Below are 27,724 nucleotides of genomic sequence, written 5' to 3' on the forward strand. Positions count from 1 at the left end.
ATACTGTAGTGCAGTGTTTTTCAACCACTGTTCCGCGGCACACTAGTGTGCCGCGAGATGTTGCCTGGTGTGCCGTGGGAAAAATTGAAAAATTCGAAAGATTTAAAAATAAAGTATTTTATAATTTTTCATATTTCTGTTTACTTACTATTTCATAATAAAGTAATTATAAAATACTTTCTTTGTGTTTATTTGATTCCTATTCAAGAGAATTACTTTATATATAGTCAATATAGGCACAGAATTAATTTTTTTAACATTTTCTAATGGTGGTGTGCCGCGTGATTTTTTTCATGAAACAAGTGTGCCTTTGCCCAAAAAAGGTTGAAAAACACTGCTGTAGTGTACCTCATCCCTGCAAAGTACCAACCCCCATAAAGGTCAAGGACTAGCACAGAAAACCACACAACATCACCTTAGATGTTATAATTATACAATTTATAAACTGTTCATCATTACAAAGTGGTCGTGGAAAGCTCTTTGTTCATTTACAGTTATATTGTTAGATTATTAGACTCATTAACTTTTGCAAATAGCGTATTTATTTGACTGCTGCATAATCTCATCTTTGATAGCTGTGACTTGATCTTCCAGTTGTCTCAGCTGATCAGCCTTGTTTTGTTTAATCCGGTTCAGATCCTGTATCTTATTTTCCAAATCTGAAATTAAAAAAAAGAAAACATCAGGTGGTTACATACAATTAAGTAACTAAAATCCTTGTAAATCACTGCCCCCCCCAAAAAGTGTGAGTTTCCAAACTTTCTTCTTTGAAAGACCTCTTTTTCATTTTGGCTTGGCAGTCAAGGAACCTCTGCATTAGGGCTGCCATCTTGCAACCCAGACACCGGATATGGGCCTTGTCTTTACATCTCCTGGTGCAAGGAGGGAGGCGGAATAATGCAGCTATAGTTCCTTTTCATTTCGCAGTCCTGTCTTCCACACCCGGTTCCCTCCTGTGGTTAGCAGAAACTCTGATCTGAGGACATAAGAAGACTGGCATGTTCTCTCCCTCCTGGTCTTTCGTTCGGGAGCTTCAAAAGCTTTCTTCAGCCCGAACATCACAGCGACCGATGCCAACAGACATTGGCACACTTAGGGATCTGCAGAGTTTGCATTAACAGTTGCGGCAGAGCAGTTGCGTTAACAGACCTCAGCAACTCAGCATTTTGGCTAATCTACTTTATTTACATATAACACAAGGAGCACTGCAACATGGCTCCCACTCTCTCTAGCATCAGACAGCAAAGAGAGAAAGAACAAAGGACAACAGTCCCACTTCACGGAACACAGTAACACAAACACCTTGTCTCCATCACTTCCCACTCTGTGAAGTCAAAACATATAGGTAAAAGGTAAAGGTACCCCTGCCCGTACGGGCCAGTCTTGACAGACTCTAGGGTTGTGCGCTCATCTCACTCTATAGGCTGGGAGCCAGCGCTGTCCGCAGACACTTCCGGGTCCCATGGCCAGTGTGACAAGCTGCATCTGGCGAGCCAGCGCAGCACACGAAACGCCGTTTACCTTCCCGCTAGTAAGCGATCCCTATTTATCTACTTGCACCCGGGGGTGCTTTCTAACTGCTAGGTTGGCAGGCGCTGGGACCGAGCAGCGGGAGCGCACCCCGCCGCGGGGATTCGAACCGTCGACCTGACGATCGGCAAGTCCTAGGCGCTGAGGTTTAACCCACAGCGCCACCCGCGTCCCCAATATCTTAGAATATTACTATTTCTTATCTCTGAATAACACAGGATGGTTGCTGTAGCTCTGTGTCTGCTGTTAGACGGCAGAATGCTTCTGAATGCCTGTTACTGGGAAGCACTGGTTCTTCTGGCAGGCCTCCCCTGGGTCTCTGCCGTGATCCAGTAAGCTCTTCTTATGTTGACGGGTTAAAGAGAATGCCAAGGCACCCCTGCCCTTTGTGAGGATAACTTCCAACCAGCTTTAGTGAGGATTTCTTTTCTGTCCTTTTCAAGTCAGAAGTCTGTACATACTTACCTGTGAATAGGAATGGGGCAGAAATTTGCTCAGTTCACATTTTAATGCAAACCTGCCTAATTTGCGCATGTGAACTGATATACTCCTCTGACCCTATAAGCGAGAAACTGAGGTTTTGGCAGGATGAGCTGGCTTGGTTTGGTGGGAGTTGGACATTGTGGAGGGCCACGGAGAGCCATCTCATCCCCAATATTATCTAATGTCTACATGAAACTGCTGTGAGTGTTTCTGAGGATATTTGGAGAGCAGTGTCACTGGTATGCTGATGACATTTAGCTCTAAGACTGCAGCTGAGGGACCCCCAATAATTTACTGAGGAACTTGCAAGAATCATTGAATGGGTATGTAAATGCAATATATATACCTGCTATTCTTTTCATTTTCTTTTCAGTCTCTTTAGCCAGTTTCTCAGCCTCATTTCTCAACCGATTCAGTTTCTCTAAGGTTTCCAAAGGAAGGCCTTTGGCTTTGAGCTTTTCTTGTAAACTGGAATATTCTTTTTTAAGATTAGCAAATTCCTGTAACGACAATATTTCCCAATGAAAAGTGTTGTTGTTTTTTATACCTCTGCTACGAAATTTAGTTGTCTGGTTTTTCTTGCTTGCTTTTTAAAGGTTTAATCAAGCAACAATTTTTATGGCCAAAAAATAAACATTGTCACTGAAGAAAAAATACCACTATGGAAGAAAAATAAACATACTATTTCTGGCAGTAAAAATAAATAAATAAATCTCAGTAAGTAATCCAACATGTTAAGAAAGAGGGAGAGTCCCACTATCCTATTTGACTTTCACCTTCAGACTTCATTAATGCTGTTATTATACATACATTCAAAACAAAAAACAAAGCAGAATACCCTTCTGACTTTTATTCTTGTGAATTCCAACAAAGAGAGTAAAGATCTCAGGTCAATCAGAATCTGAATGAAATTAAAGTGGATTAATGGCACACAGCTAACATTTTATTCTTGCAGGGGTCCTGGCTGGTTTGCAAGGCCCGTGGCAGGTGTAGATTCTCTTCCTTTCCTGTCCTCTGCCATGATGATAACAGGTTGAGATTATTACAGCATGTGATTGGTTGTAAGGTAAAGGTAAAGGTACCCCTGCCCGTACGGGCCAGTCTTGACAGACTCTAGGGTTGTGCGCTCATCTCACTCTAGAGGCCGGGAGCCAGCGCTGTCTGCAGACACTTCCGGGTCACGTGGCCAGTGTGACAAGCTGCATCTGGCGAGCCAGCGCAGCACACGGAACACCGTTTACCTTCCCGCTGGTAAGCGGTCCCTATTTATCTACTTGCACCCGGAGGTGCTTTCGAACTGCTAGGTTGGCAGGCGCTGGGACCGAACGATGGGAGCACACCCCGCCACGGGGATTCGAACCACCGACCTGACGATCGGCAAGTCCTAGGCGCTGAGGTTTTACCCACAGCGCCACCCGCGTGGGTGTACTCTACTCAAATATGGTATCCCGGCTTTTGCACTTATTTCTTTCCACTAGGGATTATACAAGGGATGCTTGAGCCAATGGTATATTTGCCTACTTCATGAATTGATTAAAATATTTTATTTGCAACAAACCAAAATGGTGTTAGAGATAGGACAATATATTGGCTTAAGGCCAATTGAGATGTCAATCCCCACCCTCATTTTAACCGCAAAATGAGCCCCTCCATTTGACATGTCATGATATGGAAAATTCTAGTCAATCCCATACTGAGACTATGCTTGTGTTGAACTTGTGATATCAGAAATTTGCAACAGGTTGAGGTCATTGACTTTTTAAATTTCCTTCAGCCTAGGTTCGCTAGTGATCTGCATGTAGTAATTCAGTGCCTTTAAACTGTAGCATTTATCTGGTGTTTTTTACACAGTTGCCAGTGTGAAGAACACAATTTTGGGTGTTCTTTAGGTGGGATTCTCAGAACATAAAAGTAAAGGGGACCCCTGACCATTAGGTCCAGTCGCGGATGACTCTGGGATTGCGGCGCTCATCTTGCTTTACTGGCCGAGGGAGCTGGCGTACAGCTTCCGGGTCATGTGGCCAGCATGACTAAGCTGCTTCTGGCGTACCAGAGCAGCTCACAGAAACGCCATTTACCTTCCCGCCAGAGCGGTACCTATTTATCTACTTGCACTTTGACGTGCTTTCAAACAGCTAGGTTGGCAGGAGCAGGAACCGAGCAACAGGAGCTCACCCCGCCACGGGATTCGAACTGCCGACCTTCTGATCGACAAGTCCTAGGCTCTGTGGTTTAACCCACAGCGCCACCCGCGTCCCTCTCAGAACATAACCCCTGCGTAAATTGTGAGCTTACAGCATTACCTTATTAGTCGCTACAGCTTGATTCTGTGCTTTTTCTGCCTCTGATTTAGCATTGGTGACTTGGCCCCTGCTCATCTGCAGTTTTGTCTTCAAGGAAGCGATTTCATCTTCCAGCTCTGACTGCTTTTCTGAAAAGTCCACTAATTCATCATCCGTCTTGTTCATTTGGTTCGCAGCCTGCAGAAGAATCATCATGTAATCAACGGGATGCTTGTAACTCATTACCCAACAAGACAATTTTAGAGGAGACCAAGTGAAATCAATGGGCTTAAGTTACTTAGGCCCAGTGATTTCAATGGGTCTGCTCCTTCAGATGCACAAAACAGACTGAGCAAGGATTCCATAGTTATACTCTAGTGTGGATGGGAGGTACATTTTTTAAATAGCAAATCAAGTAAGGAGTAAGTAAGGAGTTAATAAATAAATTAACAGGGCATGGGGGGATGTATCCTAAAAGCTGGCATGCTTTTTAAAAAATGCATTTTAAAATTGTTATAACCCAACCTGGTACCTGCTGGTGAAGGATTTTTAAAATACAAAAATCACAGATTTATGTAGAAATGGGATGGAACAGACTTATGGAGGGGCACATATAAAACTGTCCTGGTATAAAAAATTCTTTTCCTCTGTCAGCACCAGTTTGGGAAGGAACATTGTTATCTAAACAACTCATTCCACCAGGCTTTTCCCACCCACCTGACTGATATGGCCCACAAAGTTGAGACAGGAATAAGCTCCAAAATGGGAATGGTAAGGGCTTAATCAACAGGAGCCATGTGGGAGTTGGCGCCTGGTCCACCCCACTACTATGCTGATGTTCAAAGTTCAGAGAAATAACTGTGATAAAGGGAGTCTTTTGAAAGCGGAAAATACTTGGCAGCTTCATCCTGCCCTCCCCCCTTTAAGACAGAAATATGTGAAAACACGCGGCAAAAAGAACAAGAGCAATTTTGTTATTTGCAGAAGCTGATAGGCATACATTGATGCAATACAGTGGTACCTCGGGTTAAGTACTTAATTCGTTCCGGAGGTCCGTACTTAACCTGAAACTGTTCTTAACCTGAAGCACCACTTTAGCTAATGGGGCCCCCTGCTGCAGCCGCGCCGCTGGAGCACGATTTCTGTTCTCATCCTGAAGCAAATTTCTTAACCTGAAGCACTATTTCTGGGTTAGCAGAGTCTGTAACCTGAAGCGTATGTAACCTGAGGTACCACTGTACATCAATAACATTAAAAAGAAAAACCCACAGACTGCGTTGATATTGGGTTGAAGCCAATTGAATGAAGAACTGGAAGCCTAAGAAAATTAATGTTAGTGAAATTCTCTTGTTTGCACATTCTCTTACTCGCTTTTGAATAGTCTCTGATGAAAGTTAACTGTAAAGAGGATACCTTTGCGATTTTTGTTTTGGTTTCTTCTATTGTTCCATTTAACTTTGCAAAGTCATCTCTGGTTTGCCGTTGAATATTTTCAATGTCTTTCAAGCTGCTTATCAATTCATCAGGTTTTGGGAGACCTTTTGCTACTTTCCTAAGTAATAAAAAACCCCAGATCTTCAAAAGAATAAAAACGGCACTGAGATATAGATAGATGGTTAGATATAGATATGCAGCACACACACACACACACACACACACACACACGGAGCTCTAACAAACAATAGGTTTTTGCCGCAAGGAGCTTACAATAAAAATGGAGGATGAAAGAAAGAGGCAAGAACATGAGTATAAGAGTACATTTATAGAATGTTTAGATGACTTAGTTCACATCGGTCTACCCATTGTGGGCCTGAAAACGCACTTCAGAATGTAATAATAATAATAATAATAATAATAATAATAATAATAATAATTATTTATTATTTATACCCCGCCCATCTGGCTGGGCCTCCCCAGCCACTCTGGGCGGCTTCCATAAAACCCAAAATACAGTAAAATATCACACGTTAAAAACTTCCCTGAACAGGGCTGCCTTAAGATGTCTTCTGAATGTCAGGTAGTTGTTTATCGCTTTGACATCTGCTGGAAGGGCGTTCCACAGGGCGGGTGCCACTACCGAGAAGGCCCTCTGCCTGGTTCCCTGTAACTTTACTTCTTGCAATGAGGGAACCGCCAGAAGGCCCTCGGCGCTGGACCTCAGTGTCCGGGCAGAATGATGGGGGTGGAGACGCTCCTTCAGGCAGATAAACAATTTTCTATGATTTAGGGATAGTTTCCAAATCACAGACACAACACAGTGGTCCAAAAGTTAGCCAAAGGCTGCCTGAGAGATTGTTGGGGGTGGCCTGAATGCTGTTCTACTGACTGGGTCATAAGCGCAGCATTTATGTCCATGAAGGACCACCCAATATACCAGTGGAAAACTCACTGGAGTACATGTACCACTGGTGGTAGGGCCTGAAGCAGGGAGTTCTATGGGCATGTTGAGGGCGCAGGATGGGGCTCCCTTGGGTTTCCAGGATCCCAAACACTCTTGTTCCTCTGATATCCCCGTGAATCAGAACTGAAAGTATGTCAGGCCTGGAGCTGGCATAGCTAATTTCCCTCCCCTTACAGTCAATGGGGAGGTGGAATGGGAAAATGGACAAGTGAGGAAAAGCTACTCCTTCATCTCCAATTCAGCCTTGAAGCAGTCAACATGGCTTTGTGTAATAGTTGTTCAGCCACATCCAATCTCTCCCACCCAATGGCAGGACTGTAAACTAAGACAATCTTGTACTTACTCAGCTTCTTGTGCTTTCGCCAATAGTCCCTGTGCCTCTTCCATTTGCTTACTTAACCCATTCACCTCTGTCGGGGAGACCTCGCAGTGTGCCATGAGGCTCTTGAGTTTGTCGAGCACCATGCTTAGCTCTTGGGGAGACCCTGGCAACTGGAGGCCCAGGACGTAGTTTGCAACTTTCTCTATGTCTTCTGGTGGGGCACTCTCCTCTTGGAAAAGTGGAGAAAGAACAGTTTAAGTCCCAACATCCTTGGTCTAGCATATAATATGAATATACAGATATATCTTGGGAGAAAAGCAATGACAAACCTAGACAGCATCTTAAAAGCAGAGACATCACCTTGACAACAAAGGACCGTATAGTTAAAGCTATGGTTTTCCCAGCAGTGATGTATGGAAGTGAGAGCTGGACCATAAAGAAGGCTGATTGCCGAAGAATTGATGCTTTTGAATTATGGTGCTGGAGGAGACTCTTGAGAGTCCCATGGGCTGCAAGAAGATCAAACCTATCCATTCTGAAGGAAATCAGCCCTGAGTGCTCACTGGAAGGACAGATCATGAAGCTGAGACTCCATTACTTTGGCCACCTCATGAGAAGAGAAGACTCCCTGGAAAAGACCCTGATGTTGGGAAAGATTGAGGGCACAAGGAGAAGGGTACGACAGAGGATGAGATGGTTGGACAGTGTTCTCGAAGCTACCAGCATGAGTTTGACTAAACTGCGGGAGGCAGTGGAAGACAGAATTGCCTGGCGTGCTCTGGTCCATGGGGTCACGAAGAGTCGGACACTACTAAACGACTAAACAACAACAACAGATATATCTAAGACACGTGGATCAAAAAATGGGTTTCGAGCATACTTGCCTAAGAGAAAGTTCTTCAATCTCTTGATGAGCAATTTGATGCTTTCTCTTTCCCTTTCTATTTGATCTTTATTTTTCTCCAGCTCTTCAGCCATCAGTGAGGCTTTCTTTTTGGTATCCCCAGTCATTTTCCTTATGCTTTCAATCTGTGAGTGTAGATAGATATGTAGACAGATATTTAAATAATGAACTGATCTCTTTAAAGTTTAACTTTTCCTGACAAAGCAAATTCATATTTCCTAAACCTGTTTCTACATTTCACATCCCTAACTGATAAGATGGTTCCATTGGGTGTAATAACGCCATTTGTTTTTGTAACTTCTGGGCCCATCTGAATCTGGAACTCTCTAAGCCATACTTAAGGAGCCTAAGGTTGGGTCGTTCATTCATTTTTATTGGTATGCTATTTTCCCACAAAAAACAACCATGCTCAGAAGCGGCTTACAACAAAGAAACGGATGCATTTCAAACACTACGAAAACAAAGTCATAATAAGATAGCAAAATGAAAATGTAGTAGCATACAAAAACCTACATTTCAATACTGTAGATCAGTGTTTCCCAACCTTTTTTGGGCAAAGGCACACTTGTGTCATGAAAAAAATCTCGAGGCACACCACCATGCCAGATGGGGAAAGGTCACTTTTTACTTATGTAAAAAAAAATAAAAAAATAGTAACAGCATAGAAGGTAATGGTAGATGACTGTTAGGGTCTCCCCCCAAATGCAGAATTCTATTAATATCTTCCTTAGCGAGCCGCGTTAACCCCTGTAATGCTTTCTATAGAGTAAGCATAGGGGACACTGGGGGATGTGGAACCAAGGGGGCAGTGGGCCAAAAGAGTTCGGGATCTACTGCTTTAAACAGAAATAAGAGCCAGTGGGTTCTTCCTTTTTTAAAGTATCGTTTCAGCGGGGACAGCAGTCCGGATTTCCAAAAAGCGGCGCTTTTTTGCGTCTGAGCAAAGAAGAGAGAGAGGGGAAAAAAGAGAGAGAGATTGATTTGTGGCTGCGCAAAGGGGGGAGGAGCCCAGGAGTAAAAGTAGGAAGGACGAAGGGAGGGGAAAGGAAAGTTAATAGAAGGAAAGGCGGGTGGGAGAGAAAGAGAAAGAAAGAGGTAAGGAAGGGGGGGAAGAGAAGTGGAAAGGAGGGAGACCGAGGCGGGGGAGAAGCGTCTGGAGAGTTGCTCCGAAGTTTGGGGGGCCGCGGGGGTGGGCGCGCGTCCCAGGAGGCAGAGGCCAGCCCGGGCTGGGAGCCGCGCCGCGGCCCGGGGGCGGTAGGCGGACCGCGGCCCCTAGGATGTGGAAAGGGGACGGCGGCGCAGGGGGAGGAGACCCGCACGGCTAGGGCAGCGCGCAGGGGGAGGGGAGCGGGCCGGAGGCGGGCGAGGGGGGCCGCGATCCCGCGCGCCGCGAACATGGCCTCCTTCCCCGCAGGCCCCGCCGAGCCCCCCGGCCGGGGAGGGCGGCGCGCCCCCACCGCCGGAGGAGAGCAGAGGCAGGAGGAGGAGGACGAAGGCGCTGCCGAGGAGGTGCGCCAACTTCTGCCAACTTCGGCGCCCGCCCCGTCGCCGCAGGCTCCTCCCGGCCGAGAGCCAGAGGACGGCGGCGGAGCAGGAGGAGGAGGATCGGGTTTGGCGACGGCTGCTGCGTCCTCTCCAAGCGCGGGGCTGGCCTCCGCCGCGCCCGATCCTCCGCGCTCGCCCGCTTCTCGGCGGAGCAGGTCTCGTGCGGGTGCGAGGCGCTGCTGCAGGCGGGCGACCCCGGCCGGCTGGGCCGCTTCCTGGGCTCGCTACCGCCCGACGCCGAGACGCCGTGCGACTCGCCCGCCTCCCTCCCACGGCACACCAGGCAACGTCTCGCGGCACAGTAGTGTGCCGCGGAACACCGGTTGGGAAACACTGCTGTAGATATAAGAAGATACTAGCATATCTTGGGGAAAAATAGAATTTTGTAAAAACCTTTCATAGCTCAAATGTGCTATGTTCAATAAGTTTACATTGAAACACACGATTGCTGTTACATGCGGTACCTTCTCTTCAGATCCTTGCATTTGGTTGGTCAAGTTATTTAACAACAGGACTGTCTGACGTCCTTCTCTGATAGCATTTGTAGAAAGAGGGAGTGCTCCATTACAGTTTGGGCCGCCACAATGTCTGTTTCCCTGGCTATCTCGGCATAAAGCCCCACCACAATCTGATACACCGCAAGGGAAGTTTCCTGGTAATCCACATATCTGCATCGAAACAAATGTACTGGTTGAAGGAAGCAATAATACAACATGAGATTAATGAAATGTGCTAGAAGAGAGCTCGAAAACCTTACATTTGTATGCTCTTCATCTACCTCAGAAAGGTGAAATATGAAGCCTTCTTTTAAATTAATGGTTTTTCAAAAACTTTCTACCTTGAGAGAACCCTCCCCGCATTGATTTGCAAAGCAATCTGAGCTATGGATAAGGGAGGACTGCCATATGTCAGGATTTTCCCGGAACTTCAAAGACTGAATTGACGTCTGGGTGGGAACTTCCGCAAGGCGGCGCTTTGTCCTGGATCTTAGGCAAGTCAACAACAAAAATTGCGGTTTTGGAGAAAAAAGCTCAACCACTTTCAGGGTGTGCACAAGGCACTAACTAGGCCTGTTGTGCCTCACTGTAATCTAATGTGAATTGAGATTTGCTGTGCAGCTGCATTTTGCAAAAGAAAAGAGAAGTGTCACATTTAACTTGGCCCTAAGAACACACTTTGGAACACAACCAAGTAAATGCCCATTGTAGACCCATTGAAGTTAACAGACATGACTAATTTACAGTACGACCATTCATTTCAATCGTTCTAGGACGAGTGTTGGACACAACCCATAGGCCCGGATTCAACTAACCTAGCATGCTAGCGGAAGCCAGTGCAACAGGGCTTTCCCTTTCCCCTTCTCCCCACACCTCTCCCCACTCTGCTCTGGAGGGTCAGGAGAACCCGCAGAAGAGTGCATTGGTAGAGGGGAGGGGTGAGAATTCAGTTTTGCAAGCAGAAATGCTTGCACTGACAGAACAATCAGAAGATTGTGATGTTGAATTCCTCCCAAAGTCTCTAAGGACAGCGTTACTAATGTTTCCAATGAGAAACCCTTTAAAAAGTTTCTATGGCACTCCAGAACACTGGACACAATGATAAAAGCATTTTCTTCTCTTGCAGACGTTAAACCCTGTTCACACCAGACACGCATTCCCAGTAGTAATTGTGAAGAAGCATGTTTCTTATTTGTACATTTCAATATGAACCACATTTACTACAGAATATGACTTGTTGGGGTTTAATGGGGCTCACTTTCAAGCAAAAATGCAGAGTTCTGCCGCTGTGGTTTACAGGTTGGCTTTCTTCGTTTCCACAATTTATGTCCCTCTCTATCAGGTCAAAGCCTTCCATACTGGCTAAGAACATATATTTTTTCAGGGCAATTTACACAATAAAACAAATACGTATGATTTCTCACCAGCCGTGCTGTGATGGCTGAATTATTCATTATGAGCAGTAAAGTTATACTTCCCGCAAGGAACTAAGACTTACCTTTTCATTTAGATGTTGAATATCTGAAGTGTTGAACAACTTCAGCTGCCCCAATGCAGCACTTTCTTTTGAAACTAAATCATCTAAGATGCGAAATGTATTACTCCTGGTTTTTCCTCCGTGTGTTAAGACAGACTTTGAGCCACTGATTCTCTCTCCGGCCGACAACATTATTTGGTAATAGTTATTTATTTTGTTGAGGGAATCTGAATCAAATGACAACATTACTTTGCCTTGTTTCACTTCATATATTGAAGATGGGACCCACTGAAATAAATGGGCTCTCCTCTTTGAGATCCCAACTCAGGGTGTGTGAGGTGTCCTGTTGCCAGGATCATGGTATGTGAGGAGGGAGTTTAAACTCTTTCCTCCTCTATCACAGGTCTGATGAAAATCATCCAGCCCCTACCCAAAGTTGCTATCAGCCCAGAGATGGAAGTTTGCACTGGCACTCATGGAAATTCTTACTCCTGGGGTAATAGCAGCTTCAGAAAGATAATTTTCCCAATTCTGTGGCAGGAGAAGGAAAGAGTTAATCCACTTTCCCTTGCACCACGGTTCTGACAAAAAAAGGGTCCTACAATAGCCATGTGGGATGCGGGTGGCACTGTGGGTTAAATCACAGAGCCTAGGGCTTGCCGATCAGAAGGCCAGTGGTTCGAATCCCCGCAACGGGGTGAGCTCCTGTTGCTCGGTCCCAGCCCCTGCCAACCTAGCAGTTCAAAAGCACGTCAAAGTGCAAGTAGATAAATAGGTACCGCTCCAGCGGGAAGGTAAATGGCGTTTCCGTGCGCTGCTCTGGTTCGCCAGAAGCGGCTTAGTCATGCTGGCCACATGACCCGGAAGCTGTACGCCGGCTCCCTCGGCCAGTAAAGCGAGATGAGCGCTGCAACCCCAGAGTCTGTCACAACTGGACCTAATGGTCAGGGGTCCCTTTACAATAGCCATTGAGAGCCAAACACACACATATGCTTTTGTACACTTTATCTGCTTAAAACATAGCTAGGTCATGCTTCTCCCCCCTCCCTCAATTCAGAGAAGAATGCATCAAAACATAGCATTTCAATAAAAAATGGCAGGATAGATGTGGATTGTGTACACTGCTTCCGAAACTGGTGGTGGATGCAAAGTAAACGGGAGTGTGTACACAGCCATGCACACACAACTTCAAGTGATGCATTTAAACTAGATGCATTTAACACATATGTAGGCAAACTAAGGCCCGGCGGCCGGATCTGGCCTAATCGTCTTTTAAATCCGGCCCATGGACGGTCCGAGAATCAGCATGTTTTTACATGAGCAGAATGTGTCCTTTTATTTAAAATGCATCTCTGGGTTATTTGTGGGGCATAGGAAATCGTTCATTCCCCCCCCCCAAAAAAAAATATAGTCTGGCCCCCCCATAAGGTCTGAGGGACAGTGGACCGGCCCCCTGCTGTAAAAGTTTGCCGACCCCTGATTTAGCATTTAGTTTATACAGTAGTCAAACATAGAAACACAGAGCAGTGTTTGCATCCATGCCTGGTGCTGCACTCACGGTGAAACAGAAATTGATGTGCATGATCATCACACGTCATTCCCACTTCTGTGGGAATGACAGAATAATCTGAAACTATTATTTTGCTCTCGACCAAAACTCTTCAGGGGGAAACTGAAGCTTACATGAGTTTCCCACTCACACACCCCAGTTCCAGTTGTGGTCAAGTAGAATACACCCAGAGCTGCTGACTTCTTTTGATTTCAAAGGAATTCACTTGCAATGAAGGCTGCAGTCCAGTGCCCAGTTTCCGAGAAGGAACCCACACTGAACACAGTGGGTCCTAAGGTAAAGGTAAAGGGACCCCTGACTGTTAGGTCCAGTTGCAGATGACTCTGGGGTTGTGGCATTCATCTCGCTTTACTGGCCGAGGGAGCCGGCGTACAGCTTCCGGGTCATGTGGCCAGCATGACTAAGCCGCTTCTGGCGAACCAGAGCAGCGAACAGAAACACCGTTTACCTTCCCGCTGGAGCGGTTCCTATTTATCTACTTGCACTTTGATGTGCTTTCAAACTGCTGGGTTGGCAGGAGCAGGGACCGAGCAATGGGAGCTCACTCCGTCGCAGGGATTCAAACTGCCGACCTTCTGATTGGCAAGCCCTAGGCTCTGTGGTTTAACCCACAGCGCCACCCGCGTCCCATATACAGTGGGTCCTACTTCTAAGCAACTATGCATGTGATTGCATTGCACAGCTCCTGCTTTGCTCCTCTGTTAAATGGGTTTGCAAAGGACTAAACTGGATTAGCATTAATTGCATGAGTGCAATTAACATGCAATAAAAAAAAAAAAATTAAACATGAGCTGCAGAGGGGCCTGAGCATTCCTGGGATCACAGTACCCAGGCAGAGGAAATGGTGACTTCTCAGATTTAGCTTGCTTTCTGAAACAATGCGACTTCGTTAAATTTGGAATGACTGAAACTATATCGCTATGGGACATTCAAGCTGCTCAAGAGGAATAGTAACCGAGTTTTCACCTTGATAAATTAAGTGTTTCAATTTAAATATAAATTCTGAAGGTCTGAAACCTCTGCACTGCAAGGGGCTGTGGTGATGTTCCCCCCACCCCCATGTAATTTAATAAAGTTTAATTATTGGCCCTTCCTACCTTGGAGGTGCATGTAATGATTCCTTTGATGCAGCTCGGACATCTTTTGCAGGGTTTCAGACAGATGGTCAGCATCTTTCCTAATGCCTTCTATCATACTGCTGAGGTCAGGGAACTGGTCCAGAAAGGCAGGTTGCCGATACATTTCCGAAACCTTTTGTCTAGAAAGAACAACAACAGATCAGCAGCCACCTAAGATTTAGGGTTAAACTTAGCATCCTAACCTAGTACACTAATGGGTTTTTACTAGTCTTGACTATATTCCTGGGAAATCACAGCATCTTGAACCCAACAGTTTTTGGACAGGATTCCTGCTTTGAGCAGGGAGGCAGCTGCACTAGATGGTTTCCAAGTTCCCTTCAAACTCCTAAATTCTAAATTTTCTGTTACTAAATCTAGATGCACATCACTTTAGCTTGTTTTGAGGAGTGGCATTCTTTTTTGTACTTTCTGTATTAGGCAGATTCTACATTGACATGGGTATGACATTAGGGATGGAAGCATCTGTCGGTTTCAGTCTTCTCAGTTTCTCATTTATCTTATCTTCTCATTTATCTTAAATTCAGCTCTCTACATTTCTGCAGCAATCTGCGATTTAAAAATAATTCCTCGTGAAACTTTTAGTGTGACTCGCACAGGACGACAAAGAGAAATGAGGCCGGGGAAAGGCTGGCAGTGCAGCATAAAGGCTGCTGGACACGCCCCCCCATGGCACCTGGTTGGACGGCCACCGGGGGGGCGTGAGCGCCAGCCAGGTGAGCTGGAGGCAGGGGGCAACGCCCCCTGCTAGGAGCGGTGTTCAGGCTCCCGCCCACAACCACTCCCCTCTCTTTCAGGGAGGAGAGTCTTTCTCCTAATAAACACATTCTTATATGCAGTTTTGACAGATGTGCAAATTTGTTGAGCAGTTTCGCCTAATATGATGCATGCATGTTATTTTCACAAATATATTCATTTTTAGGCACAATTTCACCTAATATATGTATTTTTGTTAACACTGGTTGGAGAACTGCACCGCAAAATTCAGGAAAGCGCAAATTTCAAAGGATGGCTGTGTTTCAGTTTCTAGTATTGTTTTGGGAATTGCAAATTTGATTGATTCAGCTTTAAATGCAAAAAACTGAACTGAGTTCCTCTTTTATCCCTATTGCACATTCAATTTAGCAATAGCTGTCTAATTCACTTTGGTAATATTTACAAGTGATGTATCCCAGACTAAAAAAATTCATAGCTTCAGTTGGAAAGGCAGCACATGCTAAACGTAAAGGAAATGCCAGATTGTGGTACCACAGCTACCCTAAGATTGGAGGCAAGCCCCAAATATTTAGAGGTCTCTTTCTGGAAGTGTGACATCCTCTGTTGACAGGTGGAGTTAAAAGCAGCACTGGGGGTGTGTGGGAACCCCATAAAACTTTTATGTCAGTCTTCCACCATTTCATGTTCCAGGTAGACCACAAATGAATTGGTATTTCTGGGGCATCTTTCCTTCATTTTGTGAAAAATAATGTTCTTATTTATTTTACTCTTCTGGCCTTTGGGTCAGTCCTACCCCAGTTACAATGAAAGTGAAAAAACAAAATTGACCCTGAAAAAAGGTCATCTGAGGTTATGTGTTATCGTGCTTAGCTCATGTCAAGGCCCAGATGCATTCTGGGGAAATAAAGATGATGGCAGGTGCTGCGGCTGCTTTCGTCAGAGCACTGGGCCAGCAAAGAAGTTTTTATTAATGTAAAGGCAGGCCACTTTCAGCTGCAGTGGGCCCTATGGGGCCTAGCATTTTAGCCTACCATATAAGGGACGCGGGTGACGCTGTGGTCCACTCTGGGCAGCTTCCAACAAGGACCAAAAATACACTAAAATGTCACACATTAAAAACTTCCCTGAAGTTTTTTTAAACCACTGGGTCTTTTGGGCTTGCTGATCAGAAGGTCAGCGGTTCGAATCCCCGCGACGGGGTAAGTTCCTGTTGCTTGGTCCCTGCTCCTGCCAACATAGAAGTTTGAAAGCACGTCAAACTGCAAGTAGATAAATAGGTACGGCTCCAGTGGGAAGGTAAACAGTGTTTCCGTGCACTGCTCTGGTTTGCCAGAAGAGGCTTAGTTAGTCATGCTGGCCACATGACCCAGAAGCTGTATGCCTGCTCCCTCGGCCAGTAAAGCAAGATGAGCGCCGCAACCCCAGAGTCGTCCGCAACTGGACCTAACAGTCAGGGGTACCTTTACGTTTACCTTACTGGGTGCTGTAAAGGTAAAGTAAAGGTAAAGGACCCCTGACAGTTAAGTCCAGTCGCGAACGAATGTAGGGTTGCGGCGCTCATCTCGCTTTACAGGCCAAGGGAGCTGGCGTTTGTCTGCAGACAGTGTTTCTGGGTCATGTGGCCAGCATGACTAAGCCGCTTCTGGCGCAATGGAACCCCGAAACCAGAGCAGTGCACGGAAACGCCGTTTACCTTCCCGCCGGAGTGGTCCCTATTTATCTACTTGCACTTTTTGGCGTGCTTTTGAACTGCTGGTTAGCAGGAGCTGGGACTGAGCAATGGGAGCTCACCCTGTTGCAGGGATTCAAACCACTGACCATCTGATCAGCAAGCCCAAGAGGCTCAGTGGTTTAGACCACAGCGCCACTTGCGTCCCCTGGGTGCTGAGGTCTGGTAAAAAGAGAAACTTTGGCAGAGTTCTTCCTCTAGGTCCCTCAGTTGCTCATTCCCATTTCCCTGTACCTTAGCTTTTGAACTGAATGAGCAGCTGATGTAAAAAGACAAGCAAAGGACCCTGCTGGAGCTTTTGTTATTGTTCATGCTACAGAATGGGTGGATTAAGAAGCCCCTTTTATGCCTCAGCATGGGTGAAAGCAGCTGAACTGAGTATTATTGGAGGAGAAACAAGATGTGCAGCATTTTAGGGAGCTGAATTTGGACCCCAAGCTTTCAGTAGCTTCTCCTCAGCCTGAGACCTTAGACCATGCTTAAATAAATATCTGTTAAATGATGAACAAATGAGCAACTCCTGTCTAAGGAAACGCATCTCACCGAATGTAGCCATGCTCCTTCTTCATGCTCAACAGCACCTCTGGCAAGAGGGTGGGGCTTTTTAGGATTCTTTCTATTTCAGAAATTGTATCTTCATGGCCTTTGAGGTCTACATCACAGCCAGGCATTGTCTGTCTCTTATCTCCCAGCGTTGCGGCAAACCTCATTAATTGTTGGATTTTCTGAGACAGGGAAGTAATGGCGTTATCCCACTGATCAAAACAAACGTGGCAGCGGCGGCAGGAAGGGAATTCCTGGATGTAGCCCCGAGCACATTGGTCACAGAATCTTCCAGTGACCCCAACACGGCAGTTGCAGGCTCCGGTGTCTTTATCACACCCGGGTGTCAGAGTGCCGTCCGTGCTACACTTACACGCTGGCAGGGGGGGGGGGGGTGAAAGCACAATATGTTATAACTGCTGATAATTGACGAATGAAGTTATTACAATTATAATTACAGTACATTTATATGCCACTTAATTTCCAAGATGGTTTCTAAGCAGTTTGTACATGCAGAACAGATTTCAAAAAAAATATACAGTCATACCTTGGAAGACGAATGGAATCCGTTCCGGAAGTCTGTTCGACTTCCAAAATGTTTGGAAACCAAGGTGTGGCTTCTGATTGGCTGCAGGAAGCTCCTGCAGCCAATCAGAAGCCCCGTCGGATGTTTGGGTTCCAAATAAAGTTCACAAAATGGAACACTCACTTCCGGGTTTGCGGTGTTCAGGAGCCAAACCGTCCGAGTACCAAGGCATTCAGGATCCAAGGTAAATATGCATAATTAAAATACACAATAAAACAATTTCATCTAGACCTTAAAATAAATACCCACAATTGAAATGTATAAGTTGTATGTTAGAGAAGTATACAAAAGAAAGAAGTCCTTAATGTACCCAGGTCCCAAGCTGTTTAAGGGCTTAAAGGTCCACCAGTACAGATCACACAAAACTAGCATGATGGAATAAAAATACATAGCATGTGTGAGCATGTTGTACTGGTTGTCATTTCTGGATGATTTTCATGGACAGTCCCTTCTGGAGTGCATTACAGTACTCCAGTCTAAAGGTTCCCTGAGACCATTCCCTATGTGGAAGCAAGACTGGAAGGAATTGAGATACAGTGGTACCTTGGGTTACATACGCTTCAGGTTACAGACTCCGCTAACCCAGAAATAGTACCTCGGGTTAAGAACTTTACTTCAGGATTTGAACAGAAATCATGTAGCGGTGGCGCAGCAGCAGCAGGAGGCCCCATTAGCTAAAGTGGTGCTTCAGGTTAAGAACAGTTTCAGGTTAAGAACGGACCTCCGGAATGAATTAAGTACATAACCAGAGGTACCACTGTAATCAATTTCATTTGCAGCTTGCATTACAATCCACTCATTCGCTTGCCCCCCAAAAGAGTTGCTAAACATTAATAATAATGATAATTTATATCGCGCACTTCCTCCCAAAGGAGCCCAAGGAGGCAAAATCAAAACAACTAAATAATACAATTAAAAATAAAATAAAGACATCCATAAACATCTAAAACAATGCAATGATTGTTCAAATCTGAGGGGTAGAAATATTCTGTTTTCAATTAAAAGAATGTTAGGATTTCTGCTACATACTACTACAGTACTTACAGAAACAATGGATTTGAGAATCACCAAAATAATTTTCATCGCATGCGTCGCAACGTCTTCCAGTATAGCCCACTTTACACAGACATTGACCTGTGAGCTGCAAAAAGAGTCTACAGTGAGAAACGGGCTTAATGGACTCCCTGCCTTCTTTGCAATTTCCCCCCATGCTACTTAAACTGCCAACTCATATGTATGTAAGCACTTCTTTTCAGGGGGTTTTTCTGATCTCTAGCTCTGAAAAAAACCTAAAAACCTGCTCTTATTTTTGCATTTCCATAGTTAGTTTCTTTTCAGAATATGTGTGTTTTCACATTACTGCCTTAAAGGGCAGGGTTTTTTAAAAAAATAAATAAAGATTTTCTTTGTTTACAAAAGTATGTGCATTGTCTCTTTTCTCAGGTTGCAAAGTCTTTCCCATATATCAGTTACATATGATGTGAGATGTTAGTGTTGCCTACCTGAGATATCCCTGCCCCTCTCCTGCTTGCACGCAAGTAGGAGTTGGGAGGCTGCTCCGATAGGCGGCATGAAGCCTCCCTTCACAGCTTAGTTGCTGGGGTCAGGGAAGGTGGAGGCAGCCCAGAAACTGCATCTTTGAGCCCCTGCACCACCACCATAGGGCGACTTCCGAGCAGTTCCTGAAGCCAACCAGAGCCAACTGCTCTGGGCTGCTGAGACTGCCGCTGCTGCATTTCCCGGGGACATTAGATGAAATCCGGGGACATTCTGGGGTTGGAATTTGTCCAGGGACTTATTCGCAAATCCAGGGACTGTCCCTGGGAAACGGGGATGTCTGGTAACCCTTATCCTGGCCCACTGTTTGAGAAACAGCGGGTAAGAGGAACTCCTTAAGACAGGCATTAAAATTTAGCGACATTATAATTTATAAATGGAGACTCAGCTCAATAGCCTTGCCTGATCACATAAGTTGTTCTGGGAATGTCTTGGATTGCAGTCACAGATGCGACATCCGGTTCCCTGGATCATGTTCCAGTAGCCAGCAGCACACTGATCACACTTGGCGCCTACCACATGAGGCAGGCAAGGGCATATTCCCGTCATCTGATCACACATGCAAAAGCCATTTCCAGATGGGCATTTCACTGGGTCCACACCCAAAGGATTGCAGTTACATTCTGTAAAGAGAACAGTTAGTTATGGAAATATTCCCTTTATAAAAAAATATGAATGTTCTACCAGGAATTTAAGTTACCTTACATTGTAAACATCAAAATTACGTTATTTTCAAAACTGAATTCTCTGTACATGCCTTTTGACTCTCCATATCAGCATTGGTCCTAGAACACCTTTAGCCAACTGTGTAACCTTCTTTCATCTTGCCATCAATTGCTCTACTCCCAAACATTCCACCTTATGCAATAATACTGTAGCCAGAATAAATCATGCTACTAAGGAGAATCCATGATGATTTCATTGACGTGCATAATTCATTCTAGCCACACCAATTTTATTTTCCTTTATGTGCTCAGTCCTTGATTGTAATCTATAAAAGTTGTTTGCTTACTTCTACAGTTTCGAAGGAGTGCTGATCCAAAGTAACCTGGTTTACAGAACTCGCAGCTTGGTCCATGGGTGTTGTGCAAGCATTTCAAACACTCGCCAGTGTCCTTGTTGCAGGAGTCTGGATCTGCCACATCAATGTTATTATTACAGGAGCACGGAAGACACTGGCTGGCTACTGCATTTGGATTCCTGTAGAACCCACCGGGGCATTCATCACACCGATCACCTAACAAACCAAAATTCACACACAATTGCTGGTGACAGTCAGACACGGCTCACCTTTCCAGAAATAACATTACACCAGCAGATTCCATAATATAATTATAAAGAACCCTAATTGTTAAGAGTTAAATAGATAAATAAATATAAGTTAGTTCTATCCAGACATATAGAAGTTACATGTGTTTTATTGTTTAGTTACTGTTGATTTCAATCATCTTTCGAATTTAAAAAACCCCAATATTTTCTTTTATATTGTTGTAAATTTTTAGAGGGTTTTTTTTTTAACAATTGAGTGGTATATTAAATTTTGTTAAAATGAAACAAACACACACAAATAATAAATATTTGGAAATACTTGTGCTAGTGTTTCTCAAACTTTTAAAAATGGTTTCTCCACTACCATACTTGGAAGGAACTTAACCGTGCATTCCTATGCTGAAGTCAGAAGTGAGTTCAGCAAGAGTTGTATAGGACTGCAGTCTTAAATGTCACTGCCCCCAAACCTAGAAACTTCACTGAATATTAGTTCCTCCATCAGTACTTGGGAACCTTTAGCCTGTGGTCCACCAGGCCTCCCAATCTGGCCTATATTTTGGGAGTTTGGGCCAAACCATATCCTCCTACCCTATATCCCACAATGCAAACTTTTTTTTTAAAAAAAGGGATACAGACAAATAGCCAAAGTTAGAATGGATTGTGATTTTCCTCCGTCTCTGACAACATAAAACAGAAATTGTGAAACTCATAGAAGATGTCATGGTTCCTACCTGAATAGCCCACAAGACAGTTGCAGACTAATAGCGAAGTCCAAGGATCTTGGTAACAGGAATGGGCAAAGTACCTACTGCTTGTTGGAGCGTCTGGGCACATGCATGGACGACACGGCTCTCCTTTGAGAGGGTTTCCATAATAACCATCTACACATCTGCCAAAAAGAACAGTGAATATGGAGAATAAGGCTATTGAAGGCTCCTCGCCATCATGGCTATAATCTTCTTCCAAGGTTTGAGGCAGTAATGCTTCTGAATACCAGTTGCTGGAAACCACAGGATGGGAGAGTTCCCTTGCGCTCGAATCCTGCGTACGGATTTCCCATTGGCATCTGGTTGCCCACGGTGAAAACAGGATTGCTGGACTACATGGCCCATTGGCACGCCCACGGAGAGCCTCAAGGTCCATAAATAGCAACACCCTAGAGGTCCTGGGCCCTAAGGAAGTTAGATTGGCTTCAACCAGAGCCAGGGCCTTTTCAACTCTGGCTCTGGTCTGGTGGAACGCTCTGCCTCATGAGACCAGGGCCCTGCAGGATCTGATTTCTTTCCGCAGGTCCTGTAAGACAGAGTTGTTCCGCCTGGCCTTTGGCTTGGAGCCAATTTGATTCCCTCCCTCTCTTTCTTTTTTCTTTTCCTTCTCCTCCTGCAATGAGGCTACATTTTAATATTTTAATGTTCCATTATTTTAATGTTGTATTTTATTTTTGTTTTTAAGTTGTAATCATTCTTCTTGTTTTTATTATTGCTTGTAAGCCGCTCTGAGCCCGGCCTTGGCTGGGGAGGGCGGGGTATAAATAAAAAATTATTATTATTATTATTATTATTGTTGTTGTTGTTGTTGTTGTTGTTGTTGTTGCGTTTTTATGAACCTATTTCAAAATGGCATCAGAAGAAGGCAAGAACATAAGAAGAGAGAGCTCTTTTGGATTTTGCCGAAGGGCACACCCAGCCTAGCTTTCTTTTCTCAGAGTGGCCAACCGTCTGGTAAGATTGCAACCAGCCCTCTCTTGTATTTGATTCATACGGCCTCTGAACCTGAAAGTAGCATACAGGATTTCTATTCCATAAAAAACCCCAGCAACGGTTCGCCTTTCCTTGTTTTGTGGCTGTGGCATCACTGACGTAACTGATGGAGTGGACCCACTGCCTATGTGTGAGCATGTGGCTCAGCTACGCCCCTATCTGGGCAGGGATAGTCTAACTACTGTTGTCTATGCTCTGGGAACCTCAAGGTTAGATTACTGCAATGTGTTATACGTAGGGCTGCCTCTGAAGATGGTTCAGAAACTTCAGCTGGTGCAGAATTCAGCGGCCAGGTTGCTCACTGGAGCAAGACGGTTTGAGCATATTACACCGATCCTGGTCCAACTGCACTGGCTACCAATTAGTTTCTGGGCCCAATTCAAATTGCTGGTTTTGAACTATAAAGCCCTAAATGGCTCAGGACCGCAATACCCCAAGGACCGCCTCTTTCCATATGAACTCACCTGAGATCATCTTCTGAGGCCCTTCTTCGTGTGCCTCCACCTTAAGAGGTCCTGAGGATGGCAACATGAGAACAGGGCCTTCTCTGCAGTGGCTCCCCGTCTGTGGAATGCTCTCCCCAGGGAATTTTGCCTGGCGCCTTCATTAGACACCTTTAGGCACCAGGCAAAAACGTTCCTTTTTAACCAGGCCTTTGGTTGATCTGACTGAAATCCTATGACCTTTTAAAACGTGGCTCTTTTGGGGGGGGTTATTATTAGGTTGTTGTTTTTATTTTGATTATACATATTGTGGTTTTATATGTTGATCTTGTTCTGTGAAATGCCCTGAGACCTCTCGGAAAAGGCAGTATATAAATTCAATAAATAAATAAAAATGTGTGTGTGCATTTACACATAAAAAATAAATGTGTGCATGCACAACGGCAGCACAAAAGCCATCGTGGGGGATGTGAAGTTGGCCTGTACCCCTATGGCCATCAAGTCCACCCATAAAAATTATTTGCCCCCCAACCGAAACCCCCATCTCTGCTATTTTCTATCCCTGCCACTTAAAGATGTGCATTAAATTTGCATCTTCTCAGTGTCCACCCACCCATACCTTTCACAGTTGGCTCCAGCTGTAAACCCTCTGCAGTCCAAGCATGCTCCAGTCTGAGCGTCACACAGTTCCGCAAAGCCATTGCAAGGGCAAGGCCGACAATGGGGAAATCCAAAATACCCAGCCAGGCATTGACTGCACCGTCGGCCATCTGTTTCTGGCCGGCATGAACACTGCCCTGTCACCTGGTCACACAGAGCACTCACGGATCCTTGAGGATGGCAGTCACATGCTTGATGGAAAAGAAGCAGAGATGATACTTAAATGACAAATTCTTGCGTTATCTTAATATAAAGCCCTCAATGTGACATGACCAAGATCTCTGTATAGACAGATGTCTCTTGCTCTTTGCTGACCATATGATCAACAGTCCATACCTATTCTCATAAAGGGCAATGGGAGACCAGTCAGCCTTATCCCCATTTTACAGATGAGGAATGTTTGACGTGAAATAATGACTTGCCTAAGACCACCCAGAGTGTTCACATTCATCAGGAGATTTCAGTTTGGGTTCCCCAGGTTCAAGGAAAACAAAAGTCTGCCCACATGACTTAAACATGGTTGTTTTTTAAAAAGGAAATACCTTAAAATTTTAAAAGCACAAAACAAACAAACAAACAAACAAACAAACCACAACTGAAAGCAAGTGGCAATCGGTACTTACAAAGACAACCTTGAGAGCCGAAACTATGGCTTCCGGCTGAGCATTTATCACAACAGCGCCCCATGACATTCGGTTTGCATTGACATTGACCTCCAAGTTTCTCGCAGTTAGAGTTCATTGACCCTTGTGGATGGCACCTGCAGGCTTTTAACAGAAACATGCTTTCTCATACAAACAGATGATTGCAACCAAACTCTGCATTTATTAATTTAAATTATTTGCATTCTCCTCTTCTTCAGGGTAGTAAATCAAAAGGTAAAATACCGACAACAAAACCTGAATATTTAAAAAAAATAAAAAATAGCAGGAAAGCCGGAAAGCCAACCAAGACTGTTCTGATCTTAGATTAGTTGAAAATGTATTTTTAAAAACATGCTTTGGGCTGCTTTCCCTTTTGGCTTGCTTCAGTAAACATGTAGGGATAGCCAATGCTGAGCTTTATCAGATTGGGAAGCAAAGGCAGAAGCTGCTACTGTAAAGATCTGGCTTCTTTTCCATGTTGATCTCACTGTGCAAGGTGTTGGCATCTTTAGCACTGCTTCCCCTGGTGACCTTAATGGATGGCAGGCATGGAAGATGCCTCTCTAGCCTTGGAGACCAGCCTGTGACACTGCCTCCACCTCTCAGTCCAGCTTTATTAACTATGAACCCTAGAATTTGGGATCCCCTCCAAACTGGTGCCAAAGTTTTGTACTCATTTTGCACTGTCCCCTCCAAACTGAGTAATGGGCAATTCAAACCGAGGTTAACCCCCAAACTCCCAACATTGTCCGATTCACGCCAAACTGGGGGCAAAGTTTTGCAATCATTTTGTATCACAAACCGTGCACAACCCCCCCCCAAAAAGTAAACCCCTAAGTGACCACAGGCCACAGGTATCCCTCCAAAACCCAAGATTGTCTGATTCCCTCCAAACTGGTGCCAAACCTTTGCAATCGTGTTGTACTGTTTTGTACTGCAAACCTCATGCTTTGTGAAAGGAAACAGCAAATGGTCAAAGCAAAAGCCAGTACATTACAGAACTCTGCTACATACTGTGGTATCCTACCCAGCAAGAAACAGGCTGTTGAAATTTTGTACCATTTGCAAACATCTTTCAATGGCTCACAGTTAAATCACATGGAAAACAGTTTTAGTGTCTCTTAAATTTTTAAGTTTATTTTAAGAAGTCAGAACAAAAGATACTTTCACTTTTGCTATTCCTTGGAAAATATTGGCAGCATGCAAAAGCAGGAAGGACCAGTGGTACTGATACTTACAAACTGCTCCATTGTGAATACGGGCAGACAGGCTTGCTATTAGTTTTTCACATGCTTCTGGTAGGATATGCGGTCCAATTTCTGAAGCTATTTCAATGCAGTGATACTGCTGGTACTCTTCTAAATCAGATTTGTCGCAAAAGTTTTCCACTGAACTGATTCTAGGAATAAGTCCAAGCTTCAAAATTGACAAAAGCAAAGAAGTTTTAAACAACTGCATAGAGAAGTATAGTTCAGGGCAGGGGGGTCCCTTTTAACCGTTGAATTGGATTAATAATATATTTTTACACTGGAGTTGTTATTATTGGCCTAAGCAACCTTGAATTGCTTCCTCCTTCCTTTTCCAGTCTGCCTTCCTTTAGTCACTTACACTCCCCACTGTCTTAAAGGCACACAGCTTCCAAAATCAGCGATGCCCTATCCGTTTTATTGATTAATGTCTGTAATGGCGGTTGCTGGCCACCTGCCAGGTAGGATATAAATAAGGGAACGGGCAGACAGACGGATGAACCAACCAACGTCCCAAGAAAATGTGATCAAACACAAAAGAAAAGTTGCTACGCAGCACAGATACTTACTGAATCAACCAATATGGATGACCGGGTCCCTGGATCAGAGGCGGAAGACTTGGAAAAATAGACATCTACAAAATATTCTGTTCCTGGTTCGAAGCATGCAGCAGCAGGTAGCAGCTCCATTCTGTTTAATTGAAAAGTCAAAACAAATTAAAGAATTCTGTCATTCTTTCCCCCAAGGTTTTATGATGCTCATTTGCTGGAGCTATTCGTGTGCATGAACAGTAACAGAACAGAAATGACCAAGTGTTGGAAGACATAAGGGGAAAGGATAGCCTCTCCTTGGGTTTCTCCCCCAATATATCTTCTTTGAAGAAACAAACAGATAATGACCGCTCCCCACATCAAATGCCGTTTGCATGGTCGCACGCAGCCTCCCTGGATCTTGAAGCATCCCAGCATCCAAATCTACAGGAAGGAACTCGACATTTGTTGTTGTTTAGTCGTTTAGTCATGTCCGACTCTTCGTGACCCCCTGGACCAGAGCACGCCAGGCACTCCTGTCTTCCACTGCCTCCCACAGTTTGGTCAAACTCATGCTGGTAGCTTCGAGAACACTGTCCAGCCATCTCGTCCTCTGTCGTCCCCTTCTCCTTGTGCCCTCCATCTTTCCCAGCACCAGGGTCTTTTCCAGGGAGTCTTCTCTTCTCATGAGGTGGCCAAAGTATTGGAGCCTCAGCTTCACGATCTGTCCTTCCAGGGAGCACTCAGGGCTGATTTCCTTCAGAATGGATAGGTTTGATCTTCTTGCAGTCCATGGGACTCTCAAGAGTCTCCTCCAGCACCATAATTCAAAAGCATCAATTCTTCGGCGATCAGCCTTCTTTATGGTCCAGCTCTCACTTCCATACATCACTACTGGGAAAACCATAGCTTTAACTATACAGACCTTTGTTGACAAGGTGACATTAGGCATGGCCTTTTCAGGTGTTGGTAGTCTTGGCGGCGAGACCGCGATTTGTGGACTCAGGTGGTGATTTCAGGCCTTGGGCGGAATCCTTTAATCTATCTTCCTAAATGGGGGGGGGGGGTGAAGCGGCGACCCACGCCCCCCTTGCAGCGGTGATCCCAGGGTGATCCCATTAAAGGGGTCTTGAGGGGAGGCATTGGCCATACGCCGAGAGGTTGTCATTGCTCTCCACTGCGACGGCAGTGAAACGGGAGGCTCTCTGCTTGAACGTATGTTCTCCAGAGCCAGCCCAATCCCCACCCATTCTGGATAACCCTGATGTCTCCCAGATCCCCGGCTGGGGACTAGGAAGGATAAACGCCCAATGCCTGAGCCAAGGTCTCCCTACATCTGATACTTAATAAAGTTGTGGCCAATTTTAATCCCATAGCACGTTGTCTTGAGTCATTATTCTGCTTGGAGGTCGCCTGGGGTTGGGGGGACTCCGCCTGTCCACGCAATTTACAAACCTTGATGTATATGGTAGAGCAAGTGAGTGTGGCTCTTGCAGGGCCGCTGTTTTCCCGCAGTGTTCGCTTCCTCTAGAACCTGAAGTCTTTACAGCAATGCTTGCTATCCAGTCTTCTAAAGTCTATGTGTTTGGGAAGAAAAAATAAGTTGGTTTTCAAACAAAGTTGAAACATGCTTGATTCTTTCCGTGCCTATAAACAAGAACATCGTGAGTTTAATTGACCAGGGAACAAGGAAATCCAACAAGAGTTGCATAAATGCTCTTGCTCCACCAGAAATTTACACTTATAAATAGTCGGTGACAATCCCCTTCTGCAATACACATATACGGCATCCATACAAACGCAGATCCTAAGATTTGGGCATTATGCAGTGTCTGCATCTACAGTTCTACGATTTTCATACGCTGAGAAATGTTCGCACCACAAAACTAATG

General features: G+C 44.9%; 1 protein-coding gene across 3 annotated transcripts in view; it reads right to left on the bottom strand.

Annotated features, from left to right (window-relative positions):
- Positions 1-416: 416 nt before the first annotated feature.
- LAMB4 (laminin subunit beta 4) overlaps positions 417-27,724 on the bottom strand; it is a 58,815-nt gene continuing 31,507 nt past the window's right edge. For all 3 annotated transcript variants that reach the window (XM_077935790.1, XM_028745775.2, XM_028745776.2), the window contains 19 exons: positions 27,288-27,409; positions 25,872-25,992; positions 25,294-25,471; positions 24,035-24,178; positions 23,371-23,602; positions 21,280-21,437; positions 20,292-20,516; positions 19,682-19,902; positions 18,767-18,863; positions 17,137-17,512; positions 14,109-14,269; positions 11,463-11,668; positions 9,932-10,135; positions 7,903-8,047; positions 7,040-7,247; positions 5,709-5,847; positions 4,317-4,493; positions 2,360-2,513; positions 417-659 (listed from right to left, as the gene is read on the bottom strand). In XM_077935790.1, the coding sequence (XP_077791916.1) occupies positions 520-659; positions 2,360-2,513; positions 4,317-4,493; positions 5,709-5,847; positions 7,040-7,247; positions 7,903-8,047; positions 9,932-10,135; positions 11,463-11,668; positions 14,109-14,269; positions 17,137-17,512; positions 18,767-18,863; positions 19,682-19,902; positions 20,292-20,516; positions 21,280-21,437; positions 23,371-23,602; positions 24,035-24,178; positions 25,294-25,471; positions 25,872-25,992; positions 27,288-27,409 (3,408 nt within the window). In that variant the 3' untranslated portion in view covers positions 417-519. The remainder of the gene's footprint in view (positions 660-2,359; positions 2,514-4,316; positions 4,494-5,708; positions 5,848-7,039; positions 7,248-7,902; positions 8,048-9,931; positions 10,136-11,462; positions 11,669-14,108; positions 14,270-17,136; positions 17,513-18,766; positions 18,864-19,681; positions 19,903-20,291; positions 20,517-21,279; positions 21,438-23,370; positions 23,603-24,034; positions 24,179-25,293; positions 25,472-25,871; positions 25,993-27,287; positions 27,410-27,724) is intronic.

The sequence above is a fragment of the Podarcis muralis genome, chromosome 10 (genome assembly GCF_964188315.1).
Source record: "Podarcis muralis chromosome 10, rPodMur119.hap1.1, whole genome shotgun sequence".
In the NCBI taxonomy this organism is placed as follows: domain Eukaryota; kingdom Metazoa; phylum Chordata; class Lepidosauria; order Squamata; family Lacertidae; genus Podarcis; species Podarcis muralis.